This window comes from Miniopterus natalensis, chromosome 3 (assembly GCF_054644295.1).
Source record: "Miniopterus natalensis isolate mMinNat1 chromosome 3, mMinNat1.hap1, whole genome shotgun sequence".
Taxonomy (NCBI): Eukaryota; Metazoa; Chordata; class Mammalia; order Chiroptera; family Miniopteridae; genus Miniopterus; species Miniopterus natalensis.
In genome coordinates, this window is record NC_142083.1 from 41,830,644 (window position 1) to 41,856,402 (window position 25,759).

General features: G+C 37.3%; 1 protein-coding gene across 4 annotated transcripts in view; it reads right to left on the bottom strand.

The window, feature by feature from the left end:
- SSBP2 (single stranded DNA binding protein 2) overlaps nucleotides 1–25,759 on the bottom strand; it is a 239,473-nt gene that overhangs the window by 155,111 nt on the left and 58,603 nt on the right. For all 4 annotated transcript variants that reach the window (XM_016210348.2, XM_016210346.2, XM_016210347.2 and 1 more), the window contains exon 2: nucleotides 231–303. In XM_016210348.2, coding sequence (XP_016065834.1) covers nucleotides 231–303 — 73 coding nt within the window. The remainder of the gene's footprint in view (nucleotides 1–230; nucleotides 304–25,759) is intronic.

Genomic DNA, 25,759 nt, shown 5'->3' on the forward strand with positions numbered 1-25,759 from the left:
AAGGGAAAAATGGCTGGACAATTCACTAGAAGGTTAGTGGCATGGAAATGGCATTTTGGGATCTAAAACTGTTTACAAATAATCTATAAAGACTACATTATCCATAGTGATAACTAAGCATTCACTACATAATATATAAGGATCAAGTTCTTTCAAATAGTTGTTAGAGGTTTTTTTCATTTGCTTACATAAGACATCAAAATACAATGCAGAAAATGTACAACACATACCTCTGATAAAAATGTTTGGGCCGATTTCTGAGCTCCTACATGGAGCAGGTATTCATATACGTAGAGTGCTAACCTGGAAAATGAATAAAATATTTATTGAGAAGAGAAATATTTAAAATTAATTCTTTAAATAATGCACACACCTTTATAGTACAAAAATATTTTACACACTTAACAGTGACACAAAATCAACTCTTCCCATATCCTTTCAATGGGAGTTTAAATATTATATGTCCAGAAAGAACTTAAACTAGTTAAAATAGCACACAAAGAAAAAGACAAATATGTCATTTCTTGGCAAGAAACATTTAAATACAGATTTTTGTGTTGGATCATCTCACTTACCATAACCTCATTCCCTTTGTTATACCTTATATAATTAATCACTTATAACCAAACATTAATAACCCTTATAACTTATTTTAAGGTATAATTATAATCTTTCACTAGTAAAATACATGAATTAGGACATTGGAGCGTTCCAACCACTTGACGACCTTCCAGTGTTCTGGTGAATGTTAATGTAAACTGCAGCTGTTTGCACACCCATATGCCAAGCAGGTGCTGAATGTCCCTTTAAGACCTGTCCTGTAGCCTCTCTTTATCCTTCAGGTTTGATTTTAAACCAACAGTATTTTACATTATAAGGCATTGAACTTAACAGCAAAACACAGTGTTAAGTAAACTTTAAAAATATCAGATCATTATAAGCATTTGGGTGCTTGAGGTTTAAAAGTTAACCCAAAATTACATATAAATTTATCACCCAAATATAGAATATTAAGTATGCAGTGCAGTACATACTTACACTACTCTCATTATCTTGTCGATTCAGAATTTTTAAGCTACACCATGTGGCTCAATTTCAGTTAAGCTGTTAACAAAATATTGTTCATAAACCCAAATGAGTCTGAGGCAGTATTTTTAATGATATTTTGGACCAATGCCCAGATAGCTCACAACAGCTCAGTTTCTGCTACACTATATTTACCAATATTGAGCCAGGTTTACAGTAAACAAAACAATGTTAACAATAAGCACAATTCTGTATAGCTACACCACTTCTCTTGCCAAGTGAATTTTTGATTGTTAAAGATTGATGGCACGTGCAAAAATGAGTATTTTCTTCATTTTCATCAAAACATATCATGCATTTGTCATAAAAAGAGAAAGCCTGTACGAATCTAGCTGCTGTCCATTGATTCTTTCCCCATTCCAAAACTTCTAAACACTTAACACGAGAATTATTCTGAGAATTATACTAAGCAGCATAAGAGAGTAGACATCTGTTGAAGTTAGTCATAGATGAAAAGCATGTTATTGACAGTGAGTGCACGTATGAAATTTAGAAACATCCAACTTCAAGTTGAGTGACACTTTCTGGATCCGAGCTTCTCAATTCTTTTTCTACTCTAACACATGTGAGGGTTGACTGACATACTCCCCCTTTGGTAGCAGTATCCGCCTGTGTGGCTCAACCCCTAAGTATTTCATATGGAATACAAAAACTGAAACAATCCTGCAGTTTCAAACAAACAAATCCTAGTGGTGGTTCCTAAGCATGCATATTCCACACACCCTGTCCTTCCATTAACCATTCCCAACCATGTCACATGATTCCCTGACCATTATGGCAAATTTCATCTTGAAAAAGCAGATTATTTGTGAATTTTGCCCTGAGAGACTGGGAAACCTCATAATTGCCAGCCAGTGTCAGTGTTGCCCTACTGCCTACCTCACAAGAAACAGAGCCTCAGGTAATTCCTCATGACTTGTAAAATCCTGGGCCTAGAGCCAAACCAGCCGTGCAGGCTGGCCCAGACTTTCAGGCCTAACTCAAAGGCTGAACAAGGATGTGCCACCAAGCTTGGGGAAGTTGGAAGTGAGGGACAGAGACTGAAGCAGAGGCACTGTGGTGGGTCTGCTGGGACCAAAACAGTCCCCAGAATAGCCAAAGCCAGAGCACAACTGTTGCTGTGTCCCTGCAATAAACAGCATTCCTTAAAGTTAAGCAAATCACTTCCTTGTAATCTCTTCTTTGTACTATTAAAGGGGCTCGTATATTTCTTCTATGTTTTCCCCAATTGATTAGGTAACAAAAAGGATCTCTCTTTACCAGTAGAATTAAAGCAACAATCCCAGCCTTTTCTCTATGGGCCTAGGACAATGGTTCTAAAAAACGTATTGGAAGGGACACAGAATTATTGGGAAAAGGGGGTTTCAAACTATATAACTGGAGATTCTGAAGCATCTTCCAAAAGGTGTGGCTGTCCTCCTACCCTTAGAATCTATAGCAACACATCATTACCAACAGGGAAATGAAGTGGGAGAGGACTGAGAAAATCTATAATGCTGCCTCATATTTCCATGTTCTGCAACCTCCCTTGAACAAAACTAATGCTTCCCACGGAGTCAGGACCTATGCTCCAGAGAGAGGAGCGGGGAGTGACATTTGTGCACCCATGAGGCAAATAAATCAGAGCATCGTCCCTTACCCAATGACATGAGATCACCAAACACAAGACGACAACATTTTATCTGGATCCAATTTCTACTGAACAGTAAAAATTTAAGGCAAATATTGAATATACAAATATTTAAACTGTGTATACTTTTGAGTTAACATTTTCTTTTTCCTTTTTGGCATCCTTTAAGAAATTGAACCACTTTTGATAAAGTAATTGTGGATATTTAACTGGTAGAAACATTAATCGTAACAGTAACAGATGAAGGCCCAGTGAGAGTAGGGGCAAATCTGCATACCTCCTTCAGGAGCCTGAGGGCAGGCAGCTCTGGTTACAGCACTGTCCTCTCATTAACAATGATAACTGGATAGCTCTGTGTCTCCAGTAAAAGATTAAGCTTTGCTACACACACTACCAAAAAAAAATCTGATACTTAGCTAGATAAAGAATTAAACCTGTGATATATTTCCTGCAACCTTTTTTCCCAACAAACTTTATTTTTGTTGTTGAACTTAATTTTGGTCAGGTTTTCTATTTTGCAGGGAGGGGCCGGGAGAGGTTGGGTTGGTGGTGAGAGACACACATTTAGACACTTTTGATGTTTAAATATAGAAATAACTTATATGAAAAGAAAAATTCTAAACCCTTATAGATAAATGGACAGAGACAATAACAAACGTCATAACTAATTTTAAAACATGGAAAATATTAAACATAACTAGGAATCAAAGAAATGCATATTAAAGCAACAGTGGGATTTAAATTCTCACTTAAATTCATAATATGTAAGGAAATGGATATGCAGACACTGCTGATGGCAATAAACTCGTATAATTCTTTACCAAACCAATTTAGCAATAAATATACATCAAGAACTTTTTAAAAAAATTCATGGCCCTGGCCCTGTAGCTCAGTTGATCAGAGTATCCTCCTGAATATGCCAAGGTTGCGGTTTGATCCCCGGTCCGGGCACATACAAGAATCAACCAATGAATGCATCAGTAAGTGGAACAAATCCATGTTTCTCTCTCTTTCTCTCTCTCCCCACTTCCCCTTCCTCTCTCTCTCTCTAAAATCAATTAATAAAAAAAAACAAAGTTCAGTCCGGACAGCATGGCTCACTGGTTAAGCTTTGACCTATGAACCAGGAGGTCACGGTTCAATTCCCAGTTGGGGCACATGCCCAGGTTGCGAGCTCAATCCCTAGTAGGAGGCGTGCAGGAGGCAGCCGATTAATGACTCTCTCCCATCATTGATGTTTCTCTCTCTCTCTCTTCCTCTCCCTTCCTCTCCCTGAAATCAATAGAAACATATTTAGAAGAAAAAAAAAAATTGACACACTTTGATCCAATAATTCCATTACTGGTAATCTAACCTAAAAAGTTATCCTAAAAGTAGGAAAGCTTAATACACATAGATTTTTAATCAAAGAATAGAGAAAATAAGTAGAAAGGAAATTGGCTGTTTTATAGTAGAAAATTTTACATTAGTTAATTTCATGTTTAAAAATATAACTCAGAATTTAGATATCCTGTACTCATTCAATAGGCATTGAAATGACTTCTGCCTAAATCTTAAACTTTAAAATCTGAGAAAATGTCAGTACCACACCACCAACAAAAGTTATTTCAAATTTACCTTGTGAAAATAACAAACTATAACCAAAAAAAGCTCTTACACTTTTAGCATTCACATGAACAAAATCTATGATATGCTTGCCAGTGGGTGTCATCTAACAGGACTAGGATAGATTCAGTATTGAACTAATAAGGCATCTACAACAGATGCTGTCACTTGAGAGTCTAATAACCATAAATTCTCAACTATCCTTGTAAATGAAGGCACTTTACATTCTGGGAAAAAGGTAAAGGCCTTACTTCACTCAGTTCTTTCCATAATCTAGCTATCTAATTTGAGATTAAATTTCTTCCTCTGAAGAAAATGGTAGAAAATAAGAAACTATGGGTAAAATTAAAAAATAAAAGGTTTCTAAGACAGTATTGTTAATTTTCATACGTTTTCCAAGATACAGATAAATAAAAGATAAATAATGCCTACAGTTCAGAGCTAATTCCTAACTCTCTTTCTATATACATATGTCCATATGTCAATGCCTATTTATGTGTATATAATACATCTATATAAAACAAATCTTTATTTCATAAGAATCAGCTAATAAAAATGACCTAATTTTTAAAATCTGAATTTATAGAAGAGTTAAAGTAGATATGACTCTTTATATAATAAGAAGAATTTTTTAAATCTTGAAAATAGGATTCCTTAAGTTTCCTATACATTACATTGCTAGTTATAATAACATGATTTAATATTTACAAAACTTTTCAGGAATATGTATTATAATGTGTGCCACTTGTGGGTCACATGTAATTATGTTTCACAATATTCCTGTGAGGTAGACAGAGTTCTCAACTCTGCGTAAATATCATAGGTAAATGTCTATACAATGAAAAGTCCAACTACCAACAAATGGCCATGTCTGTCAGCCTGACTGTAATATCCTGTATCTAATCTACTTTTCACACTTAGGCCTGTTTATTACCTACTAAAGAACCTGTCTTTTGCAAGCTATCCTTTTTTATTTTTAATTGAGGTATAATTACATACATTATATTAGTTTCAGGTTTACAACATAATGATTTGATATTTGTATATATTGTGAAATGATCACCACAATAAGTCTAGTTAACACCCATATGTACTTACAGAATTTTTTATTCTTGTGATGAGAGCTTTTACGATTTATTCTCTTAGCAACTTTCAAATGTGCAGTACAATATTATTAACCACAGCCACCATGCTGTACGTCACATCCCCGTGACATTTATTTTATAACCCCTTTCACCCATTTTGCCCACACCTCACTCCTCGCACCTCTGGCAACCACCAATCTATTCTCTTTGTTGGTGAGGCAAGCTATGCTTTTAATATTACAAAAAGATATAGTGTTGAAAATGAAAAGCAAGAGAAAAGAGCCATTTAACATTAAAAAAAAAAAAAAAGTCCATCCTAAACGTGAGTGATGAAAACGGATTTTGTTAGCATTTTCCCATCTTATATTTATCAAAGAAAAAGAAAAACCATTCAAATAAATATAAAGCCTTCCAACTAATGAACCCCCATTTGTAATTTCAAGATTCTTTTTGTTAACTCACTGCATGTGCAAAAGTGCAGAGAAGACAACAAGATAGTACAACTTCAAAAACAGCTGTTCCTAATTTCTCTTGGATTTAAACTACTCTAATGCACCTTAGTTCTCTTATCTCTATATTTACAGCACCTAAATTAGTAGGTACCCGATACATATTTTTTAATGAATAAATGACTCTCTTGGATCAGGCATAAGGCACTTACAGAATCCTTTGGTTTCTTCCAATTCAAAGGAGAAGTATAAGACATCCTCCTTGGGTAACCTATTTTAACATTAGTATCCTCTCAGTATCCTGAAGATTCGGCCTCTCAGGGGAAAAAACTATACTGTTTAACATGCATGCTACCAAAACAATTCCGTCACACTGATTCTTACTCCCTATATATAAAGGGGAATTTTTAAAAAATAACCTAAGTCCATTTAGTTTCGGGTAGTAAATTTTTGTTGTTTTAGTTATTTTTAAGGAAACAAATCCTCAAGAGATACTAAACTCACTCTCCTTGTTTTAATTCCTTGTAAAAGGAAATAAATCAAGGTTAGTGAATACACAATAAAAAGATGGCTGAGGTCTAGAAAAGGGGTCTTTTAGAAAAAGGTCTAGCTGTTGCCATTTAGCATGGTGAGTAGCATGTATCCAAAATTCTGCATCCAAAATCTACTCCCCATCTTTTGTCCTTAAATCCCAACGGCAGTGACCAGAGAAGCCTGGGGTCTTTAAGTCATGTTAGATCTAAAAGAGGTCTCTCTCATTCCTGAGCCTCTGTATAATTCCGGTGCTGATCACCACACATATCAGTGTCTAAATGTGACTCTTCGGTGATAAAATGCCAATAGTTAACTGGATCACAGCTAACAAGTAGCAAGGAGCACTTGGCAGCCACTGAGAGGCTGCTCATGGGACTGTAAGTAGTTATTAGTAGTGAAACTAGATCAGCCTGATCAAATTTTCAACAGAGCTTACAACCTGGTACTAAGGAGGTGTGAAAATTAGAAATCTGTTTCTAACATTGTCTTTTTAAAGTTCTTCAACATGAACAGTGAAGCTAAAACCAGATTCACAGTATAAAAATGTGTCTGTGCAAATAATACTAATACCCAGCCTTTGTTTTAAACACACTTAAAACATTTTTTTTTTTTGGTATAGTCTCAATATCAGTTTTAGAGAAATAGGTACCTGATATATATACAGATAGTGAAGATACTAAACTGGGCATTAAGTGTTCGAGGACAGGGATAATTGCATTAGATAAGACAGGGGTAGGAAGGAAAATTTTTAACAATTAGATGAATAGCAGATCATAAAAAAATACTACTTTGCTGGGGTTTCACTGATGTCCTATATAAATAAGTAGTACTAGGAGTATGAATTTGGAGTTAAATGATTTGGTGTGCTTATGTACCTAAAAATAATAAAATGGTTTCATAGAATATCCTATATATGCAACAGAAATATTCTACTCTATTATTTAAACATAACATAATAATAATAGCAACTTACATGTACAGTGTTTTATAGCCTATAAAATGTTCTCAGATATGAAAGTATATTAATTATTTAGTAGCAGCTTCTAGTACTTTTATTTTATTACAAATGTCTCCACATAGTTCTCTTTTAATTCTTTTTTACAGTTATATTAAAATAAGCCTTATCATGTGCACTTATAATTGAAAAAGTGTTCATCTAGACTACAGTGTTTCCTAATTATAATTTAGGTTACCGTGAAAAGATTTGGAATACAGAAATGTATTTTGTACCCCAAAAATAAACAAAAAGCCACAATATTTTTTAAGTATTATAAAGTAGAATCAATATTTTTCACATTTAGTTATTCTGAGTCTTTGGTTTAAAATAATAATATATTTATATCTAAAATAATTTTTTTAAATAATCAAGAGATAAAAGAGAAAAACACGAGGAGAAAAAAAGGATTAAACACATGAACCTTTACTAATCTCTAGTTAACCAATTTCCAGCCAACTGCAGTAAGAAGCACTCAGCACCGATGGGTGCCTAAACCTCTGAAAAGGGAGTGAGCTATAAAAGATCTTCACTTCTTTAAGTCCAGATGGAAAAAATCAAACTAACTTCTTGATTTTAGATAGGCAATCACGGCATAATCATCGAATCCAAAAATAAAATAAGGGGATAACTGATATATTATCTATATTCTTGAATTCATATCCCAAAATAATAGGAGCTCTGAAACACTGAAGTAAATCTGATAAGATTAACTTAATAAAAAATAAATGTAAAATCCTGTGCTTGAATCAAAAACCTGGGACAGATAGACAAATATTACTTAATAGCAGCACCTTTGAAAAGACAGGTTTTGGTTGACTGCAAATTTAAGTTGAATTAATAGTGTATTTGAATGCCTGGCCAAAAGAGCTAATTTTATCTCTAAATAGATTAACACAGTATGGAAAAGGAGAGGTGATAATCCTAGAAGGATGAGGGGGGAGAAAAAGACAAGTCATGAACAATGGTTGAAAGTATCAGTGATGCATATCTTACAGAAAGAAAAGCTTCAAATACTTAATAGATTGTCAGCTAGTAGAAGAATTGCTCTTATTTGACACGGCAAAAGAGGAACTAAAACCAATGAGTTAAAGTGATAAGAAAATAAACTGTAACTCCATATACCAAAGACATTTTTTGTAACCATTACAACTATCCAAAAATGTTATGAACCATTTTGGGGTTGGGCAATGTGAGTGTCCAATCTCTGGAAAAGTGAAGGTACAGGTTGTAGCTGGGGGGACAGCAGGAGCTTTATTCACTGAATAGAAGTTTGGGCCATATCACCTTTAAAATACCTTCCAAGTATAAAATAATCCTATTATTACTAAAATGTGGTCCAGAGCAACTGGGTGACTTCTAGATCATTAGAACTACTTGGTAGAAGAGTTGAGATGAAGATGTATGACTCTGAAAACTCAGTCCCCTTTATCTAGAAAAATACTGCAAAACATCATGATCTAATATCTTCCTGGAAGAAATTATATCACCCAGGATATATCACTCTGTGACCAAATGAATGGCAGAGAAATGGCAAACTCACCTGTCAGAGCTGAACCTAAGGCAACTGCTAGCACAACCACCATTCCCACCATCCTGCTCCTCCACTCAAACATTAAAATAAACTCTGTTTTTCCAAAATATGAGTGTGGTTCCTATAGATCAGTGTGGACCAATGTTCCAAAATTTTCAAACCAAAAGTGTGAAAAAAGCATGCTATACCTACGGGGAAAACCTGGCCCTACCAATCAAAGATTATTCAACTGACTCCAAGGAAGTTGGTTCGATGGGCAATATCAGACAAGCAGAGTTCCAATTAATAAATGGAAAGAGGTACTGTAAATTACTATAAAACTCCATCTAAAAGAATATGCAATTTCTAAACGCATTTACTCTTTCCAAATTCCCCCAGATGTTAGCTTTTCAAAGAACAGAGAACTGTTATATCCTATATTCGTTTAATCCTTTTAACCTAATCTACTCTGTAATTAGAAACCATACTTTTTATTCAAAAACAGTTGAAGGGGATAAATTACACTAATATTGACAGCTACAAAGCCAGTTAAATAGGAAATATGTTATAATAGATTCACGGTACTAAATCAGATTACTATGATAATAGTAATTTTTCCTGGCATGTCAAAATATAATTTATAGAACTTAAGTAAAATATTTTAGTAAAGGTTTGCCTTCTTTAAACTGATTTCCCTAAATATCTGCACAATTAAATGTGTTCAAAAGCAAAACCGTTTGCAGATTAAAACACTGTCAGGTGCACAATCTATTCCTTTATCTTTTAACTTAAAAATCAAAAGTTCTCTTTTGATTATCCACAGTAACATCCAGAAGAAATATCGTGAAAGCTCCAAAACAGGACACTAGCCAAATTTACAGAGCTTTAGTAAGTTTCTATTCTCCTCCCCCCAAAACACACACAGATACACACACAAATGATGTTAACCTCTTCTATATCAGAGACCGTTAGTTGCCTCCAAGGTCTCTCAACTGAGTAGTAAGAAACCAAATTTTTTGCTGGACTTATTAATAGTTCCCCAGCTCAAAGGTAATATTCTCCTATTTGCCTTGAAGCTGAGTATTTATCATGCCTGAACTTTGGCCAACAAGATACAGACTGAAGTTGGAAGACTTACACAAGGGGGTAGATTCTTCTACGTCCCCTTATCCTGCTATCAGTCAGTAAGGTGCGTGTGACAGCTAGAGTTTGAGTCTCCAACTTGGACAATGATAATGAGATCACTTTAGGATGCTAGATGCAGTGGACTGAATGTTTGTGTCCCAGCCCCCCACCCCCACCCCAAATTTCTATGTTGAAACTCTAATTCCAAAGTTACAGTAATTGGAGATGGGACCTCTGGGAGGTGAGCAGGTCATGAGGGTGGAGTCTTCATAAATAAGATAAGTGCCCTGACAAGAAAAGGCCAGAGATCTAGCTAGCTTTCTTTCCTCCTTGTAAGGATAGAAGGGGAAGTTGGCACTCCACAAAATGAAACGGGGCCCTCCCATAACCAGGCCATGCTGGCACTCTGGCCGCAGACTTCCAGCCTCTAAAACTGTGATAAGTAAATTTCTGTTCTTTATACACCATTCAGTCTATGGAACTTTGTTAGAACAGCCACAGCTGACTAAAGCCACCAGAATAAAATGTAGAAGGAATACAGCTCCCTGACAGCCTCATAGAACTGCCATTTCAGCCTGGGATTCTCAACCATCAGACTTCTCTCATTTAAGAGAAAATAAATTTTAATCTTATTACTATTTAGGATTTTCAGTTATGTGCAACCTAATCAGTTAACTAGTATAGGTGTTGATAAGATTGGCTGACTCTCCAGTCTTATATGTGACTGCCACACAACTCATCCCAAACTTCTCTTGCTGTAGTGTCAGAAGTAGTCACTGTGCACTACTTCTCTCAGTTGACTTCTTTAGTGTATCTGATTTTGGTGACAACTCCCTCAGATTGCCTAAAATGTTGGCATTCCCTAAGATTACTTCATGGTCCTCTTCTCATTCTACTATGCCAGTCAATAAAAAACAGTTAATGTTTACACCACCAAACCTCAGTCTCCAACTCAGAATGCGTATGGGATCACGCTCCAACCAACTGAGCCACCCAGCCAGGGCCAAAAGTAACATTTTTTAAACTGATCCATGTACACTGTGGATGTTTAAATATTTCCTAATGATATTACAATAAAAGGAAGTGTCAATAAAAGGAAACCCTGTACAGGCAGAACCTGACTTGCAAATGTTGATCCTGCAAATCTGCTGCATCTGAGAAATTCAAGCCCCTGACTAGGCTGACTGCCAAGATTCCAGTTCCCTTTCGGGCAGATACTGTTAAATATCCCCCTAAAGTTCCTTGTTCTACCACATCCAACTTACTCTACCCCACTCCTTTAATGCCAGCTTGACCACATCCCAATACTATTCCATCTCCCCTGAGCTCACCTCCTTTCCTTTTGTAGGTGCCCAAGATTCTCCACCTACAGAATGATCTTTCATACATCTGTGTCCAGGTAATGCTTCACCATTCCTCTGGCTGCCAGAGCCCATAACTCCCTCCTGTCACAGATGCAGAGGACATTCATTCTCCTCTTGCCACTGCCACGACCACAGTAGGTGAAGAAAACCTCTCACTGCCAGTGGGCTCAGAAGAAATGGAAGCACTCCATATTGTTTAGAGAGTATGAAAGTCAGGAGGGAAAATAAAGACCATTCTTCTGGTTATTGGAATTGCTTGTAAAGCTAATTAGATTCTCTAAGTTTTATTTGAGCTTTTTTAAAAAATATATTTTTTTAATTTTTCAGTTACAGTTGATGTATTTTATATTAGTTTCAGATGTATGACCCAGTGGTTACACATTTATACAACTACAAAGTGATCACCCCAATAAATCTAGTCCCCATCTGACACTATACATGGTTATCACAATATTACTGACGATATTCCCTGTGCTGTACTTTACATCCCCATGACTGTTCTGTAATTACCAACCTGTACTTCTTAATCCCTTCACCTTTATCACCCATCCCTTCAGCCCCCCTCCCAAATGGCAATCGGCAAAATGTTCCCCGTATCCAAGTCTATTTCTGGTCCGCTTGTTTTTTAGATTCCACATATAAATTAAATCATATGGCATTTGTCTTTGTCTGACTTATTTCACTCAGCACAGTACCCTCCAGGTCCATCCATATTACTGCAGATGACAAGAATTCAATCTTTTTCTTTTTTTTAATGGCTGAGTCACATTTCATTGTGTATATGCACCACTTCTTTATCCACTCATCTATTGATTGACACTTAGGATGCTTCCATATCTTGGCTATTGTAAATAATGCTGCAATGAACATATGGATGTATATGTTTTTTCAACTTAATGTTTTAGGTTTCTGCGGAAAACCCAGAAGTAGAATTGCTGGGTGGGTTCTTCACTTTCTCTTGTTATAGCCTTGAAAGGCTATTTTGTCTAAGTATTGCTACCCCAGCTCTTTTTGTTTCCATTTTCATGAAATATTTTTTCCACCCTTTACTTGCAGTCTGTGCGTATCTTTTCATCTAGAAAATGTGGGGGTAAGAGGGTGGGTGGGGAGAGACTAACCAAAGAACTTATATGCATATATGCTTAACTCATGGACACAGACAATAGTGTGGTGAAGGCCTAGGCTGGGGGAGGGGGTATGGAAGGGGGCAATAGGGAAAAAAGGGGGACATGTGTAATACTTTCAACAATAAACAGAAATTTAAAGATTAAAATAAATTAAAGAAAAATTTTTTAAAGGTGAGTCTCTTGTAGATGTCCCATAGAGCCCAGCGGCACAGCATCCAGATGGCCTGAGCTGGACACTCCAGGTGCACCCCTCATGTGGGCTGTGTGCATCCTCCTGTTGTAGTTGAGTCTTGATTGCTGTCGGCACATCAATGGGAGGGATTTACTCCCAGGTCAACTGGCTGTAGAACCAGCCACAAGGACAGTGGTGGAGCTACTATGCAGGGACTGACCCCACAGAGTAGGACTCACTTCAGCAGGGCTCTGGTGCCAGATGAATCTGCCCCTTGAGTATGTCGCTCCTGGAGGTGGTGGGGTGGTGCTCCAGTGTAGGCTGAAGCTGTCCACAGGGTACACTGGCTCTTAGCCTGGGAGGTGCTACCTGTGCCCCACCCCAGACCATCCAGCATGAGCTACAGAGCAATCTGCAGAAGGCTGTTACTTGTGTCGGGCTTAGAGGTACGTGGGAGAGGCCAACCTGTGAACCAAGGCCTGCTGCCGCTAGTGCCAAGACTGGGGCCACTTAGCGAGAGGTACGGGGCACACTGAGGCCAGCTGCTGCTTGTTTGGTCTCAGCAAGCATCTTTCTGTTCCACTGGGTTATTTCTAAGCAAGATATATACAAAACAGGAAGTAAAAAAATGATTAATCCAATAGGTCAGTAAAAAATGAGAATATGTAAATATATAAAAATAAGGGTGAGTTTAAAAAAAAGAAAGTGGGGTTTTTTTCCCTACTGTTACTCTCTAATCTACTGGATCCTAACTAAAGACTTTAAAAACAAATTTAGAGAAATTCATTACAGACAATTATATGGGAAGAACTGCAGTAAAGTATAAATCCCTCGCAGACCATATTTGCCTTCAAAATTGCACTACCTAGGACCTACTTCTTGGGATTATTGTTATGAAAATTAAAGTTCATCTATGTAAGTGCCTAGCACAATGCCTGGCACATTGTGGTTAAAATAGTAACTGTTGTTATTGTGATAAATACTTTGGATGTATTGATAAATATATAAACTCGATCACATTATGAAAGTATAGTTTATCCCCCTCTGAGCAGGAACTAAGGAGCCAAAAATGTAACCCTCCAAGGTGTGAACACGTTCAAGATTTCTAAAGTAAGACAGAATAATAATATGAGGGTAAACTCAATTGGTCTGATATTTCCAATTGGGCAGCACCTTCAGCTGCAGCCCTGAAAGGACACTGAAAAAATACCCCAAGCATAAGGATGGAAGGAAAAATTAGCCCTAGATAAGGTTCTATTACAGTCCCTGAGGTAGCCAGGTTCAGGGTTCCAGGGTTCCTGAGCTCCTGGGCCTCCCTACTCCTGTATCTCCTCACCCTCCACCTCCTAATCCTGTACATGAAGCCAGACAAAGCCAGATAAATAATTTAGGAAAAATATTTCCTAGAGCAATCACAAAAGGAAAATTCTATAGAAATACCAACACTATAAGAGGCCAATCATTCCACTGCCCATCCTGGATCAGTTGAATAAAAATTCTTTTATTAAGCATCTACGTGCCAAGCCCTATGCTAAATGATCCCACTAAATATCTCAAATAAAAAAGAACTTTTTGATTAGGCTAATCTAACAAGGACTTTTATTTTAGTCATGTCAAAACAAACCCACCAAAATACAAAAGCACTACAGCAACAGACATCCGTATCACTTTGTTCTATCACTGGCTTCAAAGAGACTCTGAACTAAACTTAAGCGTTGACCTTAGCACCTCTAAGAGTCTCTGACATTCTAATGCACGTTATGAACCTCCAAAAAGAGAGACAGTGGCATCATCCCATAAGCCTGTCTGACCTCCTTTTATCCTAAAGCACCAATTTACATGGTGATTAATGTTCTCCCAGATAATTAAAACGTAAGCCTAACTGTATCATTAACAGGAATGATTAGAAACGGAACCGTATGAGACTAATAAGGCATGCACTGAAATAAATATAATCTTTTAAGAGCAAAGGAGGACTTCGCAGTAACTACAGGAGGGAAAGTTACACAGCGAGTTCTTCCTGCAGCCCAAGCCCTCTGCACAGCACTTCCCGCGAACAGAAAAGCAGAGCGACGGAGGCGCTAAGGCAGCTGTCTGGGAGCGCAAAGCGGATGCGACGCAATGGCAGCAAGTCCTGAATGGGTGCAGGAGTGCTCTTTATTTAGCTTCGTTCATCATTCCGCACTTTCATCCAGACGTCTGAGCGTGAGATCTCTGCTAGGGCTCGATTCCGGCAGAGAATCCCTGTCACAGAGGACCTGAGTGCCCATTCAAACTGAGTCACCACAAGTTTCTGCTGTTTTATGATGGGAAGATAAATCATTTCTTTTTTGCCTCTTTCCACTAGACCCCTTAAACAGCTACATAATATCTTCATAGCTTTTAGCCAGCTAAGAGATCTGCGACCTGCTCCAAACTGCCATTAAAAGTCCGCACGGAACTACTGGGCAGTCAGGGAACTCCCACTCTCATGCTATGGCTGAGCCCCCAAGCCCAAGCCCCAGCCCCAGGAGCACGAGCGACCTGCACACAGATCCTCTGCTGCCCACGGACAGCGACTGCTTTAAGGAGGGATCTGGGTCATGCCCTCCCCCTTTTATAACCCCAAATATCTTACTCAGTATTCTTTGTGTGGTGGCTACTTTATTAAAGTGGTTCAATATTTAATTAAGGATTAAATGGTAAAGCGGTTTGCCCATTAAATTATAAAAACCATCATTGTTTACAGAGCTTTTTCAAATTAATTAAATAACATAACAGAAGTTTAAAAATTAGATTTAAATGTGAGCTTTGAGGATACACAAGCTATTTTGAAGATATTAAGCCATGACGAAACACATGTACCAATAACAACAGAACACATGTGTAGTGCCAGGAACCCAGGAGGATACCCAAAGCTCGGGCAGGCATCCTGGAGCCATAATTGCAGTGTCCATCAGATGAACACACAGAACTTCGCATTGAGACAGGGATGTCCTGGGCCAAGAGGAGCACATCAGGTTATCTGAGGAGGCCCAGAGAAAAACACAATACATATTTCCAAGAAAAGAAGTTCAAAATAATTATTTTTAAATTCAGTTGTTTAAATTTAATTCCTCTTTCACTTAATTGTTAGAATACTGAGTTTAAGTCTTTGTCTTTATTTTCCTAGTAATAGAAAACACTGGAATGTTTATTAATGTTTTCTCTTAAAAGAGAAAAACCAAAAGGAGTCTAATAAAATTAGCTAATTTTGAGATTATCTTTCAGTTTAAGTTAGTTGTTTGTTTTTGTTTATCCACAGATCAGAAATTTGGTGCCATGATTTTCCTTGTTTACAGTGTTTCCAAAATGTAGGCAGTCTAGGGCCGTACTTTGTATCCTTACTTATTATATTCCCTGTATAATAAACATACTCAGGTAGAGTTGAAATACTTGCTACCTAAATGAACAAATGCCCAGAGGACCTGGCTATGGAGCTGTCCTGCTGCTTCAGCACGCGAACAGAAAACTAAGCTGAGGCAGTGAGTAAATGCCCAAGGCATGCAAAAGCCAGGCGATGGGAGCCATGAGGTCACATGACTACTGCTGTCACAGGGCAGCTCTGGTACTTGTCCTTCCTAAGCGGTGCGGTGGAGGGCTGGGGATGCTCCTTCTAGTCCCCTGGTGCTTTTTGCTCTCCTTCCTTAGTCCTTCCGCAGAGCTGTGTAGTTCACGACGGCATGATGATAAAAGGTATAACTATTATAAAAACCGTAATCTTACAGGTGCTTTCCCAGTTACCTACAAGGCTTATGAGATACCATCACCAGCTCCTCCCATTTCCCTGCCACACCGCCATCTGTTCAGTTCTACCACTCAGATGACATAAAAACAGTTTTCCAAATTTTGCACATATATACACATATACACAGGCACACACAAATGCTTCATACACACACACACACACGTACACACACACAATTTAGGATTGAAAAAGCTTGCCAGCTCACCCTAGCCCATTCTGCTCAATGGTTAGAGCGTTTACCCATGGACTGAAGGGTCCTGGGTTCAATTCCGGCCAAGGGCACATACCTCAGTTGCAGGCTCCATCCCCAGCCCTGGTCAGGGCACGCCTGCAAGAGGCAACTAATCAATATATCTCTCTCATAGCAATGTTTCTCTCTCTCTCTCTCCCTCTCACTCTCTCTGAAAAGCAATGGAAAATATCCTCAGGTGAGGATTTTTTAAAAAAAAGCTTTCCATCTTCATTTTGGAAATTCTGGGCCAAATTTGAACAAGTTTCTTTACTGCTGGACCACTCAGAACCTTTAATGTGCTAATTTATATTAAGAATTTGTTGGCATAAACATAATATGTCACATTTCCAAATCTATTTGGCTATAGAGACCCTTTTAATGAAACATTTTCATAGCATACACCTCTTATCCAAACTATTAAACAGAATATATTATTTTATAATTTTATTTTAAAAAACAAATATGTATATTTGTATAGATAAGAACACAAATATAAATATGTATATAAAACAAATCTGAATATATTAATTTATTCACTCATCCATTTACACATCTATCCCACTAGCCATCCAACAAAGAGCATATACATGTATACAGTGTCTATATATGTGAACAGTCTTATGCCTGGTGCTATGAGAGATAAAGAAATCTGGAAATATGTTTAACACACTTTCTATCTTTCTCTTATTAATCTCCACATAAAATACTGGAGTTTTAAAAAGCCACTTAGTATGCTAGAATTCTTAAAGATTCTATTACCATCAAACTGACAGAACTGATCCTCCTTAAGAAATTTTAAGTGGTAAACCAAGGAAACATTTACTTCACAAAAGTTCTTTAGTACAAAATGTCACAGATGTATTTTAAATTATATTTATTCTACACAATTTTCCAGAAGCAACTGAAATAATAAAATAATCAACTGATCCTTTAAGTCTAAAAAATTTAAATGTACTTAAAATAACCATATATTTTAGGATTTAAAAAACGTAACCACACCAAGACAATTAAATTTATCCTAATTAGATTTAAATAATTAGCAGTTGTGCAAAGCCAATTATTTAAAACCTTCACCCTTTACGTCAGAATTTTTCTAAGTCAAGTCCATCTTTCAACTCCCTCATCTTATTGCTGACTTTTCTTCTGTAAAACTATAGGAAAAAAATCTCAAAATTATTTGACCATAAATACTCATACCATATAAAACTTAAAAGTGGTCAAACATTCTAAATTGGACATACTGGGAACCAAACACACCTATGATGAGTCTATGCTGTAATTAGAAACAAACTTACTTGCTGTAAACAAATATTACTTACAGCTCCAGCACCTTTGCTTGGGATACTACCCTGTTCATTTCCCTTCAACTATGGCTGGTCAACAGAGCTTCCTGGAATATGTTCAATCCCCAGTTCTGTGCAGTTATTTTCAGATGATTCTACCCCACAGGTATCTGTGTCATCCACCTCAGAATTCATGGTACTTACATTATAGCCCAGATCGCTTATAGTATGTGTTATGTTACATCTTGTATTACTGCTTTATACTACTTCTTAACTTTTCACATATTACAGCTTTCCACCCATCTATATACTGTAACTTTTTTGAAGGCAAGGAACATTTCTTTTCCTTCTTTGAATCCTGCACTACACCTTCAACAAAGCAAACAAATTACTGTATTTCACAGACTAATAAAGTTTCACAGCTGAATCTGCACCTCTCTCATTTTGAGAATAACAAGGAAGCCTGGAAAGGTGAAATAACCTGCCCAAAGTTATTCGATTAGTTGGGAGCTGAATCACAGCAAGAACTCAAGAGTGTAAATCTAGCCTAGTATTCTTTACGTTAGCCCACGTTAAAAGAAAGATATTATGTTAAAACGCACTTGTTCACTTTCTGGTCTTAATAAATATGAAAAGCTAGCCTGTGTGTATAACCAAGAACTTTGCACTGCCTCAGAACTACCATTTTCTTCAACATTAATCACTGGCCCATCCTGAGAATGATGAGGATTATTATACATATTATAATACATATAATATATAGGTGATCTGATCAAATGTCTACTGACCCAAAACAGCCTTTATTTTGTGTAACTTCTTCCTTTTAAACCATGACACAGGGCTTGGGGGTATAGATCGGGGGTGGGCGGTGGGGGGAGATTCAATTAAACTAAATAGGCCTGTTACCCACATTCTAGTGAATCAGGATTTTATCTAAATAACAGTAGAGAGCTCCTCGTCTCCCTCTGAATCTTACTGTTCAAGAAGTCTTACCATTTGTTTATGGAATAATATTTTTAAAAACTGGCTACTTGATAGTCTGATTAACCTCGACTTTCCTCAGAGACTCTTCTATCCCCTGCCTAAGTCCTTGAGAGAAGTGGGGCCACTCAGAAGCACAGGACAGCTGCAGCATGAGGTGATATGCAGACTTACTTCAGGAGATTGGCCCCAAGAGAAGTGCTTAGTTCTCAGTTAACTTTGTGTATTCAAACCTAAGAAAATTCCAGGGAAATAACAATATAAATATGAGTATTTCCACAAAATAATCATTAGACAACTCTATGGCTCTAAAAACTAGCACAGGGATGGTTCTATCAAAAATACCTTCCACTGTTATTAAATTAATTTCATCTGCAAGGTAACAGCACAGTGAGGATCCAATGAGCAGTTTCCATTAAGTTAATGGAAAGAAAAGTCATCTTTTCCACATCTCTAGTCAGACTTATTTTTTATTGACTTTTAGAGAGAGAAAGGTAGAGAGAGAAACATGGATTTGTTGTCCCACTTATTTATGCATTTATTAGGTTGATTCTTGTATGTGCCCTGACTGGGGATCAAGCCCACAGCACTGGTCTATCAGGATGATGCTCTAACCAACTGAGCTACCTGGCCAGGGCTCCAGTCAGACTTCTTTTTACTAAAAGGTAAGTGTTATGGGTTAAATAGTCCAGCCAAAAAGATAGGTTGGAATTCTAGTCTCTAGTATCTCAGGCTGTGTCCTTATTTGGAAACAAGATTATCGCAGATGTAATTCATTAAGATGAGATCATACTGGAGTAGGGTGGGCCCCTAATCCAATATGACTGGTGTTGGTGTCCTTATAAAAAATTTGGACAGAAAGCCAAGTATAGAGGGAAGATGGTATGAATAGACACTGGGAGAAGACGAAGAGGGGACCGAACACATCCTTCCCTCATAACCCTCAGAAGGAAGCAATCCTGCCAACCCTATGATTTTGGACTTCTAGCCTGCAGAACTATGAGATAATAAATTTCTGTTAAGCCACACATTTTGTCATACTTTGCTATAGCATCCCTAGCAAAGTAATACAATGAACAAGAAATAATTTTAAAAGTGTTTATAAGGGAAAATGCAAAATAGCACTGAACTAGAAATTCAAAAGCCCTAGATGCTACATTTTACATTCGTAACCTTTGGCGTAAATCTCTGCCTGTACCTCTTTCAGGTTGTTGTGGGGATAGGACTTAATAATGTATGGGAAAGTTCTTGGAAATACACAAAGTAACAGGAGATGCTATCATCCAACATTTTAAATTTACTTAACACATTTCGTTTTTAGATAAGAAAAACAGCAAAAGTACAAAAAAAGGGTATAGGTGATCCCCACACTTTTTTCCTCAGAAATGAGAGACTAATGAGTTCAGATGTTTAATCAAAAACTGAATCCTTTATCTGTTAAGTTTTAAAACTGTAATTCCCCTTAAAATACAAAGAAACAAAGAAAGAGAAACACTCAGAAACATTCATAGCTCATATGATGATTAATTCATCTGACACTTGTTTAGTATCTACTATATTCCAGAGACTGTGTTAAATCGTACAGATGCTGAGGTCAAAGACATGGGCCCTGACTTCACGGAGCTCCCTCCACAGCAAAGGAAATAGGAGGTGATTAAACACAGATTTACATAAGCTATGACAGAGCTGTACAAAGTACAATAGAGCAGATACTTAATTTGCACCTACATTTTCATAGAATAGTGTTTGATTTTCTGGAATTGACAGTGCTTTAGACAACACATATAGCAGTGCTTCAATGGATTACTTGGAAAATTGTTCAATTTTCCTTCTTAATCTTTTGACCATTGTTTCATGTTAGAAATAGAAAACATCATCTTTCAGACTTTTTTAAAGCAGTCTTAAACAAAAACTGGGTGTGTGTTTTCTTTAAGTTTGCTACATTTGTATAATCATTTTCTTGTGCTGAGGAAGAGAATTATAGTTAACACTAACTGAATGTTTATTTTCACAAGAGAAAATAAAAAATTAATGTTTCAACCCTTACTGAAAAGCCTTCTAAAATACACACATTCTTCTCTAGTTTGTATGCATGAGCAGTGTATCCCAGCTAAAGATGTCTTTGACGGCTAAGGATTTACCAGGTCCTAAGGAGACAGCTGAATATCCGTGATCCAGGCATGGTCCTTTAAATACTGAAGGAACAATATAGTGTGCTCATCTTTACCCCTAGACGGAGGCTAGCTGGGAGAGGCAACTGAACAATTTTCCAAGTAATCCATTGAAGCACTGCTATATGTGTTGTCTAAAGCACTGTCAATTCCAGAAAATCAAACATTATTCTATGAAAATGTAGGTACAAATTAAGTATCTGCTCTACTGTAAACTGCTTTTATTTTTTTTAAGAAAAAATAATGTGAGATAACATCCATTTGAAACCTAAGTTAAAGGTTGACGATGAATAGTTTTATCTAAGCGTCAAACTACACGAGTATAAAAGTAAGCATGAAACGGTGAAACGACTTAAAAAGTCTTCATCACACTCCTGTTCACATGTCTATAAAAACTTGAAAGCTATGTCTGCAAAGGCTAAAACACAAACGGGTAATCTCTCGAGTTGACACTGTTAGGATCTGGGAGGTGCAAAACAGCAGAAGGAAGAGCCCCCGTTTTCTGGAAGTTTAAAATTCAGTGAGAGCCCTGGCGGGGTGGCTCAGTTGGTTAGAGCATCGTCCAGTACGCAGAAAGGCAGAAAAGGGTTTCTTCAGACCACAACAACACAAACTACAAAGCGTTGACTGGTGTGTTGCAATGCGATGATTTAACCACTTGAAAATTAAGGATTCCTTACCACAGGAGGATAACAGGCAAAATGAACAGATTACATTACAACAGCTAAAATCAACAAGGGTTAACATCTAGGACATTTAAGCAACTCCTGCCAGCAGGGAAAACGGGCAAAGGATACAAATAGCAAATTCACATTTATTCACTCGGCAAATATTTACAGTACCTACTTTTTTAAGAGCCAGGGTTACAGGTATGTACAACACAGATAAGATCTCTGCCTTCAAGAAACTTGACCGGGGAAATAAACAATATAGAATAAAATTCATACACTATGCTTGGTTGTGACAAATACTATGAAGAAAGATAAAACAGAACAAAGAGAGAAGGTGGTAACGAGCGCTCTCAGTTAAGATGGTCAATGATACGATATTTAAGCAGATGTCTGAATGTAGTGAGTGAGCAGAGTGAAAAAGAGGAGTTTTCTAGGCGGAAGCAGCAAGACCAGGAGACTCTAAGGATAACAGATAAAATATATGAAGAGATAACCAACCTTAGTAATAATCAGAGAAATAAAAATTTTAAGTAATGACATACCACTTTACATATATCAGACCAGCAGAAGTGTAATGTGAGAAAACACCAAGTATCGTTGGAAATGGAGGAAAGGGAACCTCCCCGCTGCCCGGGAGCATCATTCTGGACAGCAGGCTGGCAGTCCTTGGTCCGATGACGTCTGTGCATACCATGATGCAGAGCTTCCCCTGGAAAATCAGAGCCCTCCTAAAAGAGGAGGGCGTGTCTGACGGGGAAATCACAGAGCTGTCTGTGGCGGCAGGAAGCACAGGCAATCTAGGTGCCAGCGCCAGGGGACCAGGTAAGGAAGGGGTGGGAGATCATGCTCTGAAGTACTTGTGGCAGTTACAAGTTATGAAATACATATACAGAGAATCAAATAGATAGGTGTTTTTTTAAGTATTGATCACTGAAATACAGGGGGGGAAATCTTAGCTTTGCTTTGGAAAAATACAGTTTAGAGAGGCCAAGTTGTGGAAAGGGGGTCCCAAGGAAGGGGATGGGTTAGAAATACTTAATAAGCAAGATTAGGTATGAGCTGATGATTGCTGACGCTGGACAACGGATACATGGGGTCTGTTACACTGTTCTCGCCACAGTTACGTATGTTTGAAGTTTTCCGTCATGAAAGGCATTTTTAGAGTGTTGAGTGAAAAAAGAAACATCTACAGCAGAATAGCATTTCATACATAAACTAGATTAAAACACCACCATATTTTTTATGATACAGACATATGGATGTCTACGGAGAAAAATGAAAGTGGAAATTGTGGATAAATGAGAACTATTTTAAATAAAACAAGAGAGGAGCCCTGTACTTGCCAAAGCTGACAGTGTGTCATTATCTGAGGAGTTTAATTCAATTTTTTCACCTGCGGTTAAGAAAGAAAACATTAAGCAAATACAAAGTGCTAATACCACAGAAGAGGGGTAACTAAATCTGACTTGGGAAGAGGGGTATTCCTGACCCACACCCCAGACACACTGAATCAGCATCCCTGAGATTGGGGAAAAGGTACTACTGTTCGATTCCCATTTCACTGAGGAGAAACTGAAGGGCAGTGAGTGAAATAACAGGCCACACTCATGTGCCCACACTTAGAGGAGGAGGAATTCAAGCCCAGGGCCCGAACTGCCACTCTCACTGCTACCAGCGCTGCGCATTCTAATTGAACACCTGCGCGCTGCTACAAAGTGAACTTCCTAAACCATTACCCCACAGTGCCACCGTTCTGGGCAGCCACAGGATAAATGAAATTCCGTGTAGATAGCATACCACCCCCAACAGTCATTCACTTTTTCACCAAATATCCTACTTTTCTCCAATGTGAATTCTCTCTTCCAGTCACACTAGCCCTCCTTTCAGGATATCCACACCACCTCCGAGCCTCTAAGCCCTTTCTCCAAACTGAAGTTCCTCTACACTTATCTGGATCCCATATATCCTGCAAGGTCCAGTATTCTACACTTTCACAGCATTAACTGAAGTCCCACAGCTACTCCAAGAAGCACCCCTGATGACTTCAACACACAACTTTTCCTTCTTTAATTTCTTTTGCACTTACTCACTGTGCCATTCAATTAGCACCTATTACAGTAACACCTCATTTACCCCGCATCATTGGGAAAGGAAAGTGTTCATCAGAACGAATTTTCCAGACAACTTAAGCATTAATTTAGGTAACAACAAAGGAGAGTGGAATTGATCTAGGAAGCAGCGCAGCAGAGTAGTGCTGACTTTAGTTACAGATAGATTTAGGCTCAAATCTCAGGTCCTCCATTGCCTAGCTAAGTGGCTTCAACAAGTTGTTACTCTGTGTTTCATCATCTAGAAAGTGAGGAAAAACTACTAACTTCACAAAGTTGTTGTGAGTACTAAAGAAATCACAGGCGAAGAGTGTGGTACAACACTCTTTAAATCACAACTACAACAGTACTCCAACTGCTAATATACTCTAAAACGAAATCATTTTTATGAAAATAGTCAACGAATGTACTATATATTTTGATACTTTTCTCAGAGGACAGTGAAACGAAAGCAGCAACAACAGTGATACAGAGCAATGATTTTCAAAATTTTATTGAAAGGAGTAGCACTTTTTTGAAAAAATGAAACATTTCTTGTTCCCCATTATATAAAAACATGAATAACGGAGCTACTCTAAGATGTCCTCATTTCATACTGTCACCTCCTTCAATTCTTTCTGGAAAAAGAGTTTGAAAACATGAGTATTGAATTAAGAACACTAGCCTAGGAATCAGAAGATTCCTGACTCTTCACAGCACAGTAACCTTGTGCAAGCCACTTAACGTCCTTAACCTCAACTTCTCCTTCATTAAAATGGAGAGATTACTGACAAGCTCACCACACACAGCAGGAGTGTGGTTCAAATACGATAATACTGTTGGGGGAGGATAGTCACCAACTAGATTATAAAATAGAAACTACATCTTTTATTGCTTTTGTAATACATAAAATTCTGTTTGCCTGATTCATGTCCAAATCATATTGAAATATTAACACCCCCAAGCATAAATTAACATTTACAAATGGCCAAACCAATTTACAAATTGGTAGATGTAGCATCAAATGGAATCAACATATTTATTGAATCTCTACTACACTTGAGGTCCTATGGAATGCAATAGCCAATTGCAAAGAATAACTAAATTTGGTGCTTAATGGGAAATGAAGTTTATCTTTTAATTACTTATTGAGTTAAAAAAAAGTCAATGAGTTAAAAGAGTACATAATATATTCCCCTACATTTCTTAATGCTTTCAACATGCTAAACTTACTTTTTATAAATCACTGAATTAGGTTATTTTGTCCTTAAATAGTTCACCTGAACAAACCTATCTTCAAATAGGTTGGAGACTCTCTTTAAAAAATAAAATAACTGAAGCAGTTAGACAATATAAAATAGTAAATCTCCAATACAGTAGTTAGAAATAGAAACTATATATATATGTGTGTGTGTGTGTGCAGCAAGATACATAGACCTAAATCATTTCCTATGGGGCTGGAGGTTGTAGAAATGGTGAAGAGAAGTAGATAAGAATAAATAAATGAGTGAATAAATGTGAATTTAATAGAAAGGCCTGACATGAACCAAAGACTCTACTGTGCTATAAACTGAGGGGTATTATTAACTCAACCCTCAACACTTACGGAAAAAAATAGTAGATATAGATAGATGATAGATGATAGATAGATGATGATAGATGATAGATGATGATAGATGATAGATAGATGATAGATAGATAGATAGATAGATAGATAGATAGATAGATAGATAGATAGACAGATAGATAGATAGATGATAGATAGATGATAGATAGATAGATAGATAGATAGATAGATAGATAGATAGATAGACAGACAGATAGATGATAGAGATAGATGATAGACAGATTGACAGACTAAATCACCCAATTTAAAAGACCTAC